General features: G+C 40.0%; 1 protein-coding gene across 5 annotated transcripts; it reads right to left on the reverse strand.

Moving 5' to 3' along the window:
• Positions 1-489: 489 nt before the first annotated feature.
• sytl2a (synaptotagmin-like 2a) lies at positions 490-12,382 on the reverse strand. 5 transcript variants are annotated; one of them, XM_047608018.1, is made up of 19 exons: positions 12,257-12,382; positions 10,881-10,963; positions 10,413-10,719; positions 10,171-10,325; positions 9,251-9,374; positions 8,746-8,815; positions 8,556-8,643; positions 4,910-6,787; positions 4,521-4,622; positions 4,350-4,403; positions 4,152-4,231; positions 3,923-4,027; positions 3,574-3,743; positions 3,384-3,486; positions 2,863-3,024; positions 2,691-2,778; positions 2,513-2,618; positions 1,422-1,627; positions 490-966 (listed from the first exon to the last, which is right to left on the reverse strand). In XM_047608018.1, exons 3-19 carry the CDS (start codon positions 10,511-10,513, stop codon positions 818-820), a joined length of 3,741 nt encoding a protein of 1,246 aa, XP_047463974.1. In that variant the 5' UTR covers positions 10,514-10,719; positions 10,881-10,963; positions 12,257-12,382; the 3' UTR covers positions 490-817. The 5 variants fall into 5 exon arrangements, with proteins under 5 accessions (XP_047463974.1, XP_047463972.1, XP_047463975.1 ...); XM_047608016.1 differs by having other exon boundaries at positions 8,556-8,646; XM_047608019.1 differs by lacking the exon at positions 4,910-6,787 and having other exon boundaries at positions 8,556-8,646; positions 12,257-12,367.
• Between the last annotated feature and the right edge of the window lie 5,658 nt (positions 12,383-18,040).

Raw genomic sequence — 18,040 nt, forward strand, 5'->3', positions numbered from 1 at the left:
CAACCAATCGTATGGCGGCATTTCTTGCCGCATCAGGACGGCTCGACCAATGGGAATGCGTTAGACCTATGCTAAGGTGAGAGCTGAACTAGTGCTGCAATATACTGTATATACTGTAGGAAATATGAAACGCTACTCTGACTGCCCAACTAACAAGGAAGTATCATTTTTTTATTATTATTCTTGATAATTTACATCCGTAATATTATCAAAACACAACAGTAGCAGTAGTAGAAGCTCAAAAATCATTATTTAGAGGTTAAAAATCCAAGTGAACATGAATAAAATATGTTGTTCTTTTTGTGATATACTCTATATTGGCATATATGTTTTCTCTTTTGTAACCTTGTGGGATTTAGCACAGAAAATACACCTGGACAAACAGACTCTACAATTACCATTGAAAGATGTGACACAGATATTCACAAATCAACATCATAACCATGACAGACTTTAAGTAGGATGAAGGATGACTGGCAAAGATAGGGATAGAGGATCACAGAGATGTTTAATAGTTAATGTGTATCCACATAGTCTGGTTTACTGAGATAAGACCTGGTACTGTGTCACATAAACATCCTGTTCCTTGAAGATAGACGTCTAATCACATTATACAATATACAAATCATTAGGTCTCAAATCAATTCAATATTTATATTTTCTCATTTAGATTGTACTGTAATCATTTTATATAATAAGAGATGGCTGACTGAATGTGCAGTTTGACCATACAAATAAAAGAATCATCTGCTACACAAAGCTATAAACATGGTTCATTGCGGCTGCTCCATCCAAGTACCACAAAATCTGCCCGATTTCACTGTGGCATGTTCTTTGCCATCACATACACTCTCAGGGGCAAAACGTCCTCCACCCATTCTCCATCGGACTGTAGCATCCTCTGCCACAGATAGACTTCATCTGACGTTGAATCCATCCAGTCCACTTCCACGCCGTAACTCTTCCCTGCAAAAGACAAGCACAGAAACAATACGATGATTAGGATGGATATGTGTCCAGTGCTACACCTTTGCCTACAAAGTCTGATTCTGTGAGGTTCACAGCTTCCACACATGATGGAGAGTAATCATCACCGTTTAGCCACGTGATGACTGTGTCTGAGACTGAACATTTTGGATATCGGCGACTACAGGCAGCTATCAGCGTTCATATTATAGGGACATTTAGATAGTGTGAACAGCTCAGCACTTTGTTTTGTCTCTTCCAGTTGTTGCAGTTTTATTGGGTTTAAATACATTAACATGCTGCTGTTTTCTTCTGTTGTGGGTTTTTATTGTGATTTTTCTGTCCAAGATCAGACCACAGCAAATGAGCTCAAACTCACACATTGCATAACTAAAAACACTGATACTGTCTCAGTCTGAGCTTGATGAAAAGAGATGCGTAGTTTGGAAACTCACCAGTCCCTAGTCCGAGCCTCAGACCGCCGATGTAGTGGTTTTTTAGTCGATCGTGATCCCACACTGTGATCTCCACACAGGCCTCTCTGAGGTCCTCAGCCCGGAAGCCGTCGTAAACCATGGTGTGGTTGAACATGGGGTTGGCGGTCCTCTTCACCACCCGTGTCTTCTGTCTGCTTTTCCGACTAACGTCAGGAAGTACAGTGCTGGCATGGAAAGACAGTCTGATCAAAACTAAATACGACAATCTGAGAGATGTAATCACATTAATGCTTGGGTACACAGAAAATCATCTAAGTCTGCAGCGTAATTGTTTTTCTTAGTTATTGATCTTCAGCTTTTGTTCGGTCTATAAAAGATCAGTAATGTATTCACAAACATAAGGTTTGTTTTTATCTTTTTTTTTTTTGCTTAACTGTTGCTTTGTTTATTTGCCTTTAGTGGCAGAATTACAATACATAGAAAGGACACGAAATAAAGTGTAAGGTGTGAGCGTGACAGGTTTGACAGTGTTGTATTTTGTCAGAATTGTTTTCATTATTGTTTATTTCATTGATTTATTTATTTAATGGCCCTCTGTGGAGTAGTTTATCACAGAGAATCATCCGAGACTTCTACACAGTTAACATGTGGGAAAATCACAACTGACCGCTATCACATCTAAAACATGCCTGCACAGTCAGCAGCCTGTGTGGATCAGCCACATGTGCACAGCTGGAAGCCTGGCATGATGGATTGTCACGTGACCCTGCGATCTCTCTTATAATTCTTGCAACAGTCTAGTCACCTCGCACAGTAAGCATAAAGGGATTTGGAAATAAATGGAATATAGTACTCAATTATAATTTCACTAATGTATATTAACCTGTAGCCTATATATGAGTGCATTCATCGGGTTCAAAAAAGCCATTCATATCTACGTAAGGAGTGAGTCCGTGTTGTGTCACTTTGTTTCTACAAAACACTGACTGTAATCTCACCACTAGATGTCACTAAATCCTACACACTGGTCCTTTAAAAGAGAACATGTTGGCTCTCCGTAGCCATTGAACAGATTATTTAAGGCTTAATTTTCATGTCAAGTCTCTTACCACTTCACAAACGGGTCAATAATGATTCCTCTGACTGGAGGAAGGTTCTTGCAGTCTTTCACCCAAATCTGCACCTCACCAGTCGCCGTCCTCGATGTTTTCTTACCTGTGGAGGCAATTAGATGTTAATTAAGGAACGTATAATATTTAAATGTATAGCACGGAGTCATGGGCTCACTGTGGGATGTTTGTGGCAGGAATCTCAAGGCGACTCTCATCTGTCCTCTGACGTCCATCAGACACAGGGGTGGGTTTTGTGATGGGGCCTGAAGGGTTAAGCTGAGGTGAGTGGATGTCCGACAACTGCTATAATACACAAAGAATACTTGGAAAAGAAATGAAGGCTTTACCCTGGCTTTTAATGTATATTCGTTTATCTGCGTGTTGCTGAAATCCCACTCGGCAAAATTCAGGTTCACCTCACCCAGGAAGACGTTCCGCCCAAAAGTATCATTGTGCCAAACAGAGACGTTCAAAATTTGACTTTTCAACGTCTCTATATCAATTTTATACTGTGAAATGAGAAGAACACACAGTCATGGATGTGGTGCTTTGGTAAAGGTTTGAATACAACCTGGTAAAATTTTGCATTTACATGTATAATTTGTATAATAAATAATGAGTAGATTCCTAATTAATTCATTGGTGGCTTGGTTTGTAAAGATTCAGAAAATTTCCCATTACTATCACCCATAGTGAGTCCTTCATAATGTTTGTTTAGAACACAAGATGCCGTGAAATGTCCTCCAAATTTGTTCTTAAGTGCACCGCATTTCACCAGTGGCGACCATAATGTTAACATATCAAATATAGAGTAGATGTGAAAAGAAATTAATAATAATGAAAAAAAAAACATATATGAAATCCTCACCCCGATCATTTCGTTGTAGATGGGGTTTAACGTCTTCTTTTTCACTTTGGTCTTTCTCTTTCCCAACTTTGTTTTGTCGGGAAGAAGATAGCATTTCACATACCTGTAAAATCCCAGCACATCCAACCATTATATCACGAATATCATCTCTTTGTCATTTTTGATCACAGACTTTACAGCGAGCGCTTACGGGTCAGAGCGGTTTTTCTTGGTGTCGGCCACCGCCAGGTCCCTGCAGAGCACCACAAACATGTGAAACTCTCCGAGCTTCTGGATGTAGTTCGCAGCGAACTGAATGCTTCCCTGGACGTCAATGGCACCAAAGTCGGCGGGGTAAATGCTGCTCATGCTGCCGCTGATCTGCACAGATTTGAAGTGTCACATACAGAGCTTTGAAAAGTTAAGTGATTTAATGCTGCTGCATAGCTGTCACCTGACAAATAATTACAGTCATTTGGTTACACAATCTTGCTGTAAACATTCAATCTTCATAATTAATTAGAGCTTTTTATTATCTAGTGAAATACATGTGAACATACAGACGACATAGAGGCCATTCCTGAGGATATACTTAGGTTAGACATGGAACTGCTGGTGTTTCTTCTAGATCCCAAGTTAGTCTCAAAGATGCCGTCACTGTCTGTCTGATAATGAGCAAAGAAGAAAAGCATTAGTGACAGTTAAAAATATAAATGCCAATTAAAAAAAAGAAGAAGAAGAAATAGCTGCGCTGCGGGTTTAATGATCGGTCAGTTAAGAGTGATTTACCTCATCCTGCTGAAGGACTGGCACAGACGCACACGCTTTCATATGCATGGCAGTAGAGGCCGAGGGCGATAGTGAAGAAACTGGAAGAAAGATATCACGTTTAATCTCTTACAATAACAAACAATATAGTATTTTTAATAATATTTAATGTCAGCTGAAGTCAGATATATGTGTATGAGGCGAAGACTGCGTGTTTACCATCATTCACACTTGAAAACAGTTCCTTTGAGTTACTTAGGATCCTCTGTTCTCCTGAAAAGAAAGAGGCAGTGTTCTGATTCATACCAATCCTTCAGATGTATTCCTACTTCCAAAAAAATAAAAAATAAATAGATTTATATCACACATTGGAACTGGGACTTTTCTTACTTGTCTCTGAGGTGAGATTTTCATGACTCTTGGATGATGACATGCCCCTTGAAGATAATCGTCTCAGAGCCGACATCACAGGATGTGAACCCTCACCATAACCTGCCACAAATGACATAAGATCTGCCCTGGAAAATAGACTCAAGCCTTTGGTATACCAAGTAAATTGGTAGCTCCTTACATCATCTTACAAACCTATCACAAAAAGTAGGTCAAATCAAAAAAGAACATTTATACCCAGACTACGCTGCTGCCTTGACAGACATTGGTTAAAAGGAAACTAAAATCCAAACATTTGCTCTATAGTTTTGTGTACTGCAAATATGCCTGTAGAGTAACCACAAAACTAAAACCCTCCATATCAATGGAGGGAGAATTCAAAGACTCACTGCCTGAACTTGTCCGAGAAAAAGACCAAGCCTTGGTTGTTGCATCTCCACTGGCGTTTTCGTCTTTGCTTTCCATAATCCGAGAAGCAATTCTAGGAGGGTTCCTCTCAGTGGGATTGTCACTCTGGTTTTCTACAAAGTCTTCGGAGAGACTTTGCTGTCTCTCTTTCTCTGCATTGTCAGCCCTTTCTTGGTGAAAATCAGGAATGTGGGCCCTCTCCTGGGGCCCAAGATAGTGCTGCTGATCCTGAGGGATGACTGCTCTTGCGAGTTGAGTCCCCAACTCTTTGTCTGAAGGTTTTTTGGACTGTGGAGACGTTGGTGGAGTTGTATTACTCTGTTGGGCAGTTACTTGACTAAAATTAGTCACTCTGTCCTCTGAATGCAGAGGTGGAGGAGAAGAGGTTAAGTCTGTACCAGGGCTAGTGTCCGTGACCACCGTCTGCTTTGCTGCATGCGAGGGACTTGTTCTTTGTCTTGGCACCGGTGTTGGTTTCCCTTGTTGCTCTTTGGTGAGTTTAGTTTCAGGGCTGATGTCTATTTGAAAGGTTTTCAAGGGGGAGCCTTCCAGCACTGATGCTTTAGCACCGGAGGATTCTCGAGGCAGGGCTTTGGGATGGCAGGTCTTAGATGGACTTCTCCTGGCTTTGTCGTCCTCTTCTTTTGATCTTGGAGGCTGAGATCTACTTGGACTAATGGATCTTTCTTGAGACTCAGTAGCAGCTTTGACTTGGTACTGAAGACTCATCATCTGTTCATCTGAAGGACTATCAGAGTCCCTCAGATGTGCCCGGTCTAGAACCTGACTGACAAAGGCCTTGTCTGTCACTGTTTCATTCGTACTGGCTCTGTAGGGAGATGTTTGTGCCTCTCCCGCAGTCGTCTCTCTGTTATTTGTGAAAGGATTCAGGTCAGGGACTGGGCTGCTTGATGTTTCCTTGGTTGCCTGGGGTTCTTGATCAGTAGAACTGGACTGCCTGGGAAAGGGACTCGGGATATGTTCCTCTTGTTTTTTGGCACCAATAATAGCACCAGAGGGAGGTGCACGAGATAACAAGTTTTCCTGTGGCTCTGAACTATGGAACTTTGTAACTGAACACGTCAGAACATCTTCTGTCTCATCGTAGATAAGGACTGGATTAGCTCTATATGTGCCATCGTCTTTGGACAAATCTACTACAAGGTCGCAACCAGTTGGTGGTAAGAAAGGATTTCCGTGGGAGCTACTACCACTATGCTGCTCTGTCATTACCCTTTCTGTATGTGGTAAAAGACTGTGGTTTAAGGTCTTCACATCAAGCTTAGTCACAGCATCATGCAAAACTTCTGTCTTGGCGATATCTTCAGGCTTTTCCTCTTCTATGCTATATATGTATTTTCTGCTGTTTTCTCTCTCCCAGAAGGATCTCAGGGTGGATAGTCTTTCTGAAGAATGAGCAGTTCTGCCTTTTGTTGCCTTCTGCTGATTATCTGCAGATGAGCTTTCTGTGTCTTTGACCTGAGTGTTGTGCAGCCCTGGGAGTTGTAATGTTATGTCGTCATCACTTGTAGCTTTGTCTTTCTGCTCAGGTACATTTTGTGGGTCTTTTTGTGAACTCTGCGCCTGAGCATTTTTCTCTCTCTCAAGCAGTCTCTGATCAGGTTTTGGTGAAACAGCATGGGCTATAATATTTGAGCTACCATCAGGTGACGGCTGAGTAACTAAGGTGGCTTTAAGATGAGTGTTGTGCCCAGTTGACCTGTCAATGGACTTTATCTGAAAGTCTTGCTCGTCTTCAGGTTCTATATGGTGAAAGGGTTTACATGTGTTCTGCTGAGTAGAAGCAAAGCTCAGCACTGCAGGGCTCAGTGTCTTTAAATGGCGGTGATCAGGGACATCTGCAAAGACAGCAAGCACCTATTAGATCAATCACGTGCACCACTAAACTATTTTTTTCCAGCTGTCAAATGAAGTGGGACATTTTGCACTGTTGCTAAATTCAATACATCACCACCAAAAATCAGACATTGCACTATACTATAATGTCCTAAGACTATACTTGGTATTGGGACATTAATAGGACATTATCCCCATAAAATAAGCAGATTATCGAAGTTGCTCTTTAAAGCCACTTCTGTACATTGGGATTAGCACTGTCACACTTCATTTCACAGTGACATAATATACCAAAGTCCAACATATGGTATTAGACATTGTGGACCATTGTGGACAATACTGATACAAATAAAACAACATGTTTCCTCAGAATTCTTATCCACCAGTCTCTATGAACAGCAAAGCACAGTTTTGTTCATGCAGGTAAAGGCATAGATACTGATATCACAGTTTGTTAGGTGGACATGCTGACGGGCTGTTTAGTTGTCACATTGGTTTAAGATAAAACTCCTACCACCAAAGACCATGGTGTTGGCCCGTGTCTTGCTCTTGGACGTCTGCCTCAAATTTACAACTCAGTTCTCCTTCTTGTGAGTCCAATTGACTCCGGCTGAATAAATTCCTCTGTGTGCCAACAGAGGTACTAATACACCACACACAGGGGACACTTACTGCAGAATGAGTACATTTGCTTTGATACTTACTATCGAACATTTTAACTAGTTAACAATTTGAATATGGGCTTCCTACGAGTACACTGACATAGTGTTATTGCATGTTTACCACTGTATAACCCTACATATTATAAAGTCCCAAACCGCTTTACTTACTTTTGTGAATTGTTCTCTGCTTTGCTAGTTCAACTACTACTTCAGACATGAGAATAATCTATAACTTGTAAAGTGTTGTACTATTTTTAGAATACTAAAGTTTAACATACATATATTCATTGTTGACCATGCATATTTATACATAACAGTTCAGTTTTCAATAGGAATTAGCATAAAAGCAACCAAATAATCTGTTGAGACTTGTCATAACTGTCCATATTTGTGTTTCCTTCTTATAATTTCTCACACAGAAACATTGTTTTCACAGCTCCCGTTAAATATTTCCAGCAGCGACAAGTCATGCAGTACAGATTAGGGGTTTGGAATGTATTTCTGTGTAATCCTCTAGCTAGCCACAGATTCAGGTATTCAGGATCTCCCTGCCCCTTTGACAATGCCTGAGAAAATCTGTAGTTCCAGTTCACTGGCTCATTTCACAGCATTTGGAAGAAAGAAAGTGATGATTCTGGCATCAATGCAAGACATCAACCGTATCACAAATGGCTTTTAAACGAATACGTTCACTGCTGAGTCCCAGCACGGATATGTAGCAGTTCAGGTTATCAGCTTTGCACTGTGGTAGAAATGTCTTCTGTAGAACTGCAACAGCACAAGATGGAATATAATTAGATAATACGTGTTAGAAATGATAAGCTAGTCCAAGCTTCCACCTGCCATGCAACCACCGCTCATGCTAACATGCTGGAGAGGATTAAACAGCTGAGACGCTAAGGACCCCAACACCTGGATGTCGAACGGACTGCGAGAACCGGACTTACATTGGATTGTAACTGCTTTCACAATTGTACACCGAGCTCACAAGTTCCCTCAGTTCAAAACACAACACATGGTACATTCATTAGATTACAATATAGGTGATCCACTTACACTTAATGCATTTTTTCCCATAGCGTAATCACATTGTTTTATGCTAACTCACCCGCTTTTGCCATCTGGGTTTGAGCCGTTGCTCCATCCAATAAAAGATTTTCTTCAAAAACAAGCTCATTGTTGAATGGGTTTTTTCTCTGCTTCAACAGAGAAGGTAAATTAAGATATGCAACACCTGCAACACAACATAGCACTGGAATTTGTATTTGTTTGTGTTGTTTCACCAGACAAGATCCTACCTTTGTAGGTGACTGTAGAACTGGTTTTGGAGTATCTTGTTGGATTTCATAAGGGTTCTGGTTCAGATACCTGTTAGAATATACAATAGTCATATGATATGTTAATAGTTTTTATAGACAGCACATGCCAAACCTTTTTTAATCTTTATTTTAAAAGTGCTTGTGTGAGTGCAGAATCACTGAGAAACATGAACATGTGAGATCAGACCTTGTGAGAAGATTACTAAGACCTACACTGCCAATTATCCCTTAAGTCTGCACAAGCCGACCCCCTATCACTTACACCCAAATAATCTGCTGTAGTAGTGCAGCATGTGATGTTGTTGTTTTGACTGCGCTATGTGGAGTTACTGTTTTCTAAATGTGTACAGAGCGTTTAGAACCAGTAAAGTGGCAGGCTGGAAAACCAAAACAAGAAGACAGAAGATCATGAAAAAATAAATAAATACTAACAGCTGGTGATTTCTGGCCCTAGGCGGCCACTTCCTGTTTTGGCTACACTTACCCATCACCGGTGAACTGTGCGGAAGGCTCCTGAATGAGTCCACAGAGCACAGGTGGGACAAACACATCTTTATTTGCGCTGCAGACAAAACTGGACCTCTCAGGCAATATCTGGGAAAGCTCCACTGCAACACACATACACAGCTACTATTAGATAAAGTTTACCGTGCATTGTACAAAATACAACTTGTTGTACGAAGTAAACCAGACGTAATGATAGGGTTCCTATCATGAGGTGGTCCTAAGTAAAACTGATAGTAATGTTTAGAATGTCCTTTGTTGATCTTTCTTTATAGGATTATAACAGGTGAATAAGGAAACTTAAAGGAAAAAAAGACATTTAAAGGCTTCTGACATATTTTACTGGCTTCAGAGGAAAGGTTGGTCCATGTGATGGTTGTCCAAATGCTGCACAAAAGATATATATATAAAAAGATATATATAACACTGGTTTTAGATCTACAATTCCATAAATTTACAAGAATGATGTAAGTATTCTGTGCACGCAAAGTTAGACACTGAATCACTGCACATACGATACGATGCAAAGTGACAATTCAGTGGATTAATAAGTGTCATTACTAAATTATTAAAAACCTGTCCCCTGGGACAGGCTGTGGCCCATCAGTGATGAGTGAGCATAGCTACTGGGAAGGATTGGGTATTGGTTTAATTCTGCCTTTTCAACAAGCTGTAACTGATGATGTGAAGCTGGTTGAAGCTAGCAGTTGTAGCTGGGACTTGTAGTCCTGAATCTGGTAAGTGGATTAAGGTGAATGCAAGTATATTGAAAAGGATATTAAAAAAAAATGAAGAAGAAACATGCTCTTGTTTTCCATTCTATGCATGCAGAGAGCTTGCATTTAAGCCAGTATTACATCCACCACATGATAAAACAACGTAGCAACGTAGCAGACTCACATATAGTCAGCGGTTTATTGGTGTGTCTCATGGAGGCCCGGATGAGGTCGGAGCCATGGATGCGATCCTGATGGCGACGCTGCTTGGTCTCGTAAAACCATTCTCCGGTCAGGTACTTCAGCCGGCTTTTATTGCTCACCGTTTTCTGCAGGTTCCTGGGTGCAGACACACATTTGGGAATTTGAGCTCTTTTCTCTGTCCGGTCTTGTCTGCGACCGCTGACACACGCAGGAGATACTCACTCTACACGGTGCTCTTCAGCCTTCTTCAGCTCGGCATCTCTATTCAACACAGCCAGGATAGTATCCTTCTCCTCCTCGGTCAGGAAACTCAAGTCGATCATGGTGACTTCTGACCTTTGCTGAACCTGAGGTTGTGTCTAGTCGCTGAACATGACTACCACTTTATAGAGTTCTTCTCGCACTGATTTACACAAATATATCTATGGTATATATTAAAAAAGAAATAAAAATATGCCGAGACAGCTCTTTTGGTCGTTCTTCTTGGTCATGCTTTCCTTTTCTTGGCCTTTTCTTCACTGGTTGCCACCTAGACACAAACAAAACAAAAAAAAGCGAACATGCAGTTCTGTTACTTGAGATTTACAAAATCAAGTCTGTTTGGTTCCAGATTTGTTGGTAGTTAATGGAGTGATCACCAGCAACCGATTTGCTTCATTTTTTTCAAGATAGCTAACATCGATAACATACCGCGTAGCAGATAAAATTCCAGTCTTTCCGAATTCAGCTCGTTAAACTCGAAATCTTACTTCCTCGTCTGTCTGTGTGAGACACTGAAACATGTACAGACACATGCTGTTTGAGTCCAGAGGAACAGTCAACAGTTTGATATTCAAGCCACCATAGCAGCTTGACAAAACACGAAGGGCCCTTTGCCTTGACATGAGCTTTTTTTTAGCAGAAGAAAAAATCATTCTAAGAACAACTAACAAGTTCCAACAGTGTTGCCTCACATCAGATAGAGCTCAGTTTGTCTCAGGAGTATCTTGCATTGAGGTCGACTCCTACTATTTATTCATTTTCCAAGTCAGGAGAGTTGCAATCGCACAGTTTTTACCTGCACAGGTTATGCAGATTGTAGTGGCAAATACAGACAGTGCTTTGTCTTTAAAAAGAACAATGTTGAAAGTCCCGTTCACCTAAATGGGATTTGTTTATCTGAAGAATAAAAGAATGCTGCAAGTCCTGTTTCATTAATGGGTGAAAGTCGGTTGTTTCCTCGTTGTGATAGTTGTGAGTTGACTCACTATGTTTTCAACTTCCTTGACAAAACTGAAGACATAACCAGCTACAGTTCTACTGTGAAAGTCTGAGATCTGGGTGACCAAAAGTAATAAAACAAAGTGGGTAAAAGTGGTTTTTGAGTACATTTATAAACAAAGGACAGGGTTAAGATATAGTTTTCTAGAGAAGAACATTTTCTTCGGTGACCAATCAAATTCACAAAATAACTCTCTCATTCACTAAAGAAAAAAAAACAGTCAAGATGATACGTGTTTATCTCCATAGCACCTTGTTGGTAAGATTCAAATCTGCAGAAGCAACACCAGTCTTTGCCTAAAGTCATTTCTAGAAAGTGAATAAAGAGTCAAAGCTCATCCGCTGGAGATCAGCCTGTTGATCTCCGGCAGCTTTCACAGCTCAGTGGCCTTTGTTGAAATATTATGCAACTGTGCAAGTTTGTTTCCTCAGATATGATTCTCTCTGTGTTTACATGACAAACAACACATTTCAGTCCAAGGAGTCTGGTGCAGTTTTAACACAATTAACCGTGGACCAGAGTTCAGCTGCATTAGCTAAACACAGAACCGTGGAGCTGGTTGTTAAGCAGCCATACTAACACACAACCATGTTGCAGCTGTTTACCTGTCAGCTCATATGGATCACAACTCCTCAAGAAAATGATTCCTGCCTTTGCTGTGTCTTTGGAAAAGTGCTATTCCACGCTACACTCATACTCACAGTGTTAGAACGGCACCACAACAACCAACTGAACACAAACTGCAGCATGTCATGATTAGAAATCAGTATTTTGTGAGTGTAAAATCAGAAAGAGTTCAGCTCACCTCTTGCTGTGGTTCCAAGCCGAGTGGAAAGTAACTACAGCTGGAACACAAGCCTGGTGCATTAGGGAGGAGCTGCAGAGTCACAGAGGCAGGAGAGAGCGGCTGGGCGATCTGCTCCGGCAAGTATCAGGCTGTCAACTAAATCCTGTCCTCTCACTTTAAAAACGCCACCTATAATCTTTGACACGTTTTTAATTCGTTGTTCACTTGATACAGTGACTGTATGTTGTTAGTCAAGAAGACTTGTGATTTACCTGCTGTTATCTGATTTTCACTGCTTTCAGAATACAGTTCCTGGTCTGAGGGCTGGTGTATTTTTTTATTTATTTTTTTAATTTCTTTTTTTTACCATCCTGTCATGTGACCTTGACAAGACTGAAGGTTCAGTCTTTTTGAGCTGGAATCAGATAATGCGGTAACACTTTCTATGAAGGTTGTATTTATAATGCACTCATAATGTTTTATAAGGTGTCTATAAAGCATTATAATGCTCATTATTACATCTATACATATTCACAAGTTGTCATAACCAACTTCATGATGCATTATGACAACTGGTTATGAATGATTATAATTTTAATCTGAATAGTGCATTATAAATATGTCAATATCTGCCTAGTCACTTCTTAGTTATTTGATGCATCATAACTACTTTGCTTTGCTAAATGTGTATAGTGATGCATAATGAGTTTTGACTTCTACAATAATCCAAATGATGTGATGCAGGCATAAAACCTGTGTGAAATCACATAACAGTAAATAGGCAACCAAGTGACCTAATTATTGAAATTTGTAAAACACCCAACTTCCCCCTAATCCAAAATTTTTTTTTTTTAACTTTCGTGTAGCTATCTTAAGCCACCTAGGGGTAATCTGCACTGCCTGCATGATAACATAATGTCTCATTAGGCTGCTTTAAACCTTCTGTATTGATTTAGAAAAAAACGTGATCTGTTTATGTGTTTTCAATCAAACCTTTTTGCATAAAAAACAAACCCAGCTAGAGCACTAAAGATTTGCCTCTGTTCTTCTTGTAGTTGCTGTCAAACCATCTCCTGACCTTTGACCCTGAATCACCTCACCAACCCAAAGGCACTTTTAAGAGCCACATCTCTATCTTTCTATCCGTCTTTCTATCCATCTGTCTGTCTATCTGTCCGTGTGTGTGTGTGTGTGTCTGTCTGTCTTAATATTTTTTCTTTATTACTGTCTTGTAGTGTGTCTGTCAGTGTGTAATAACCCTGGGAGGCTGCATGGCAGACCTTTAAAGTGGATGTTTGGCTGCATCATGGCAACACCTGAAAGTTATAGAGTGGGAGTACTGGCTTTCTAGAAATCATAGGTCACACATGTTTGATATAAGAAAATACAATGTACATGAGGCTAAGTAGGTATATTTTTGATTAGGGGGAAGTTGGGTGTTTTACAAATTTCAATAATTAGGTCGCTTGGTGGCCTATTTACTGTTATGTGATTTCACACAGGTTTTATGCCTGCATCACATCATTGGGAAATTTCATAATGACCCAAGATAGATTTCAGTGGCATTATGAGTTTGTTTCATTGATAACCACCATGACATAGTACAGGACCACGCCGTGCCACTTTTGTGGCCTGTTTCATGTGTTTCATGTGTTTGTGTAATGTGCTCAGAGCATTGATAATCATTCTGATTACGTGTGTTGGTTTAAATGAAAATAAAGTGAACTGAATACATTCCTTTTGTCTTTACTGTCCAGGCTCTCATTTCATTGTGCCTCATATTTGTTTATAATAGTCTTATATCTATTTATAACATCACCTCATTTGCACTACTTTACCTAAAGCTGACAAATAACACCTATGATATTAACATTGTGCATATGGGGTAAAGATGCCAGACTCAGTCCTTAGTTCATTGCACCTTTTAATTACTCATAGTAACTTATGTCTGTTAATAATAGTGTCATATTCTTGTCACTTTACTTAGCGCTGACAAATAGCACTTGATATTGCATAGCTGTTTATGACTGTGTGCTGTAGGGAGATGTATACAAGCATCTCAACTAGAAGTATAACTAGTATACAACTAGAAGTCACAACTCATTATGCATCACTATACACATTTAGCAAAGCAAAGTAGTTATGATGCATCATAAAACTAACCAGTGACAAGGCAGATATTGACATATTTATAATGCACTATTCAGATTAAAATTATAATCATTCATAACCAGTTGTCATAATGCATCATGAAGTTGGTTATGACGACTTGTGAATATGTATAGATGTAATAATGAGCATTATAATGCTTTATAGACATCTTATAAAACATTACGAGTGCATTCATAGGGCATTATAAATACAATCTTCATAGAAAGTGTTACCGATGATGCTACAGCTGCAGCATGAACTCTAGAGTTGAATAACATCCTCTCCAGTAAGACTTAGATGCAAACATGTGAGTTTCGTGGTGGGTTTGATCCTAACTTGGACATGCATGCCAAGTACGAGGAATTAGTAAAGAAGACACAGCCCAATGAACCAAGGAGCTAGCTTCTTTTGATTCATGGTCTTCTTAATGGAAATGGTCCACATCGGTATCTGCAAAGTTTATGTCACTGGCTTCAGTGTTTTGGCACATGGCACTAAACCAAATTATAGAATCACCTCCTCCTTAAATATATACAGTGTTGGATAGAAAGAACCTGTATGAGACATTAATAAAAGAAACACAGTTCAATCTTTCAGAGAGTTACAAGGAAATGATATGACATGTTCAGATTATCTGCCCAACTAAAAGCGACTTGTGTTGTTGTATGTAGGCTAAGAGAATTTTATTTATTTGGAGCAGGTGGAGGGAAGATCATAACTCATAACCAGTTCATACCGAAACTGAGTCAGTTTCCGTAAACAAGGCATCTGAGCACAAGTTATCAACCAAGACATCTTTTTCGGACCCGGCTGTGGTAGGCGATGACGACAGTGCAGATAACATGACAACATTACCACGAGGCCGAACCACGCGCTGGTTTTCCATCAGCTGCACTGTTTCACCACAAGATGGCAGAAGAGCTCCTTTCTCCGTTAGTTTGCTGCCGTTCATATTACACGTCAACTTACTGGATATAAAAATGATCTGTTGCACATAATGAGGCATAATCTTCATTCTTCCGTTTTTATTTTTTATTTTTTTATCTCTTTTATTGTTGTCTTTATTTTGAGTGTTTTTACATTTTATTATATAATTTATCCTGTATTTTACTATATTCTATTATATATTTTATATTTTACTATGTTCACTCTATTTTATAATATTTATATTTCACTGTTTTTTTTAATATATATAAGTATTTTTATGATATCAATCTTTTATTATCTTCATAAATGATCAATGGAGTTATTTATTATTTTATTATATTATTGCCTTTTAGGATTTGCATTTGTCTCCACGCCCTTTTTCTTGTTTCATACTTTATTTTTTATATGTATTTTTTTCAGTCAAAATGTAAAGCACTTTGCATGTCATTCATTTGTTTTGAAAGGTGCTGTATAAATAAAATTTGACTGATTGATTCAATGATGTAAATCATATATGAGACAATGCGATCATGTGCCTTTACATCCAAGGAGGTGGTTGGAACCCTGGTAACATATTTTCAATAATACTGCCTATGACAACGTCTATTGTCTCACTTTAGCAATGTGTTTATTTTAAAGTAAATCTTCAAGTAAAGTAATCGTCAAGTAAATCTTGAAATATATCATTAGGGATGACTGCCCGTGTCATTTCCACAGTGGTACACAGAGATGATTGGTACTCAAGTCGCTTTACATTAGATGAGTCTTAAGATTCAAAACCCAAACCACTTGTGACCCCTAGAGTTTTTTTTTTTTTTTTAAGTAGCATGTAGAGCCTTCAGCTTCCATGGCCCTGTCTTGTGGAACCAGGTCCCAGTTTGTGAGGCTGACACTTTCTTTTAGAGAAGATTAGACTTAAGCTCATAGTGAGGCCTGGCTTAGGTGACCCAGACCTAGGCTACCGGGGGATGCTGCACTGAGCACCTGTCCTCTACTATCTTCTCTAAATTACGGAAGGGCAATGTTGCCACACCTTTAATTATGAAATGGGAATTTCCTACTATATCTGTGTATTCTTCTTGTCATTCAAATACATACTCGTATGTATATGTAAGTATGTGAATAGGTTTTCGATTTCCCCTAGAACCCTGATCTAGATGCATAAACCCAAAGCTGTTGTTAAGTAACGACTGTCACTCATTTTGGAACGTAAGCAGTGCTTTAATCATAAAAATAATAAGTGGAGCTACTCTTCAGATGAGAGTATTTATCTAGAGATTATCATCAGAAATCACCTGTATTCAAACCCTTATTGGTTCTGGGAGGAGATTTTGATAAACTGTTTGGTTTCATTCTCAAATGTTTGGATTAAAAGTTTTATTGGTAATGAATTTGGATCTGTGCATGTTAAATTTTAACAACAGGATGATAATGCTGGTTATATAGGCCTATTTTTTTTTTTCCTTTTGTGTTGTTTCTAGGAAAGCAAAACCTTTTAACAATACTAAGTTACAGACAGAGGTTCTCTGGAACTCTGCAGTCAATATTCTTATTCAGCTCGATAAGGATTTCTTAGGCTGTCGGCTCCGAGATCTGTGTAAGATTTCGGGATTTCAGTTCTCTTTTTTGGGCCACATTTTCTGAAGCCAGGGCAAACATTACTGACATGCTCTTATCCTTCTGCTTTTCTCCATTTATCTAAATTTGTTGTGACATTACACTTTTGCAAGAACCAGAGTTTAAAAAATTGAGTAACGCCGGCGAAAAACAGGAAAGGGCGGACGCCACTTGTGAACAATGTGAAGTGAAAGGAGAGGTTGCAGAACGCCGCAGTCAGAACTCCTGCTACGCTGTGACCTGGGCCCTGTGGGAAAACCACCGGCACACCAGAGGGTGAGGCTGGGACGAAGAAATACTGGAGAGCCCACTTAAAGCGCAGTAATGAATGGTGAAATAAGCTTAACTATCTGTGGAAGAAAAAAAAAAAGAGCCCCTCTTCGACAGTAAGGCTTTTATTAACTCGCCTATTGACTCCATCATGAAAGTCAGTGGCTCACACAGACACGCCTGCGCCTTTCCACTTCTGCATCCAGACTCAGAGGAGGGGAAGTGGCAGCGCAACAAAGGCTCTTCTTATGTCTGGTGGAGAGGTTTTGCCAAGCAGGATGTCGCTTTCACACCGAGGTTCCTCTGCGTGTGTGTGTTCCACATGGGTGAGCCGCTGCACCTGTGGGTCCAGCAGCAGCAGCAGAAGCCTCCAGGATCACAGAGGCTGCCATCGCTGGGAGCTCAGTTTCAACGCATCGTGTGACCTTTTTTACACATAAAGCACAATTCCCTGGTCACAGGCTGTGAATGGCGTGACGCTCACGCCGGTGACAAAGACGAGGAGCAACTCGGGAGTTCCGTGTCTTGCTCAAGAACGGTTTTCACGTGTGGTCCATGTGCACACGAAATGAAAAACAGCACGAGGTGCTGACCTGGCCTCCAAATTCACTAGACCCCAAACTGATCAAGTGTCTGCCGGGATGATCCTTCTCCTTTGGAGCCACAAGGGAGACAGTATTAGCTAGGTGGTCATAATGTTATGCCTGGTCAGTGTAATTCTACAGTAATGGACTCATGTGAGTGCGGCCCTAGAGATGGACCACATTCGTGGTTGAGTGGGGCTGCGTCCGTGCGCAAGCTGGAAAGAAATCTCCTTCCTGCCGCTCGCGCGTGTGG

This window comes from Mugil cephalus, chromosome 15, assembly GCF_022458985.1.
Source record: "Mugil cephalus isolate CIBA_MC_2020 chromosome 15, CIBA_Mcephalus_1.1, whole genome shotgun sequence".
NCBI lineage: Eukaryota > Metazoa > Chordata > Actinopteri > Mugiliformes > Mugilidae > Mugil > Mugil cephalus.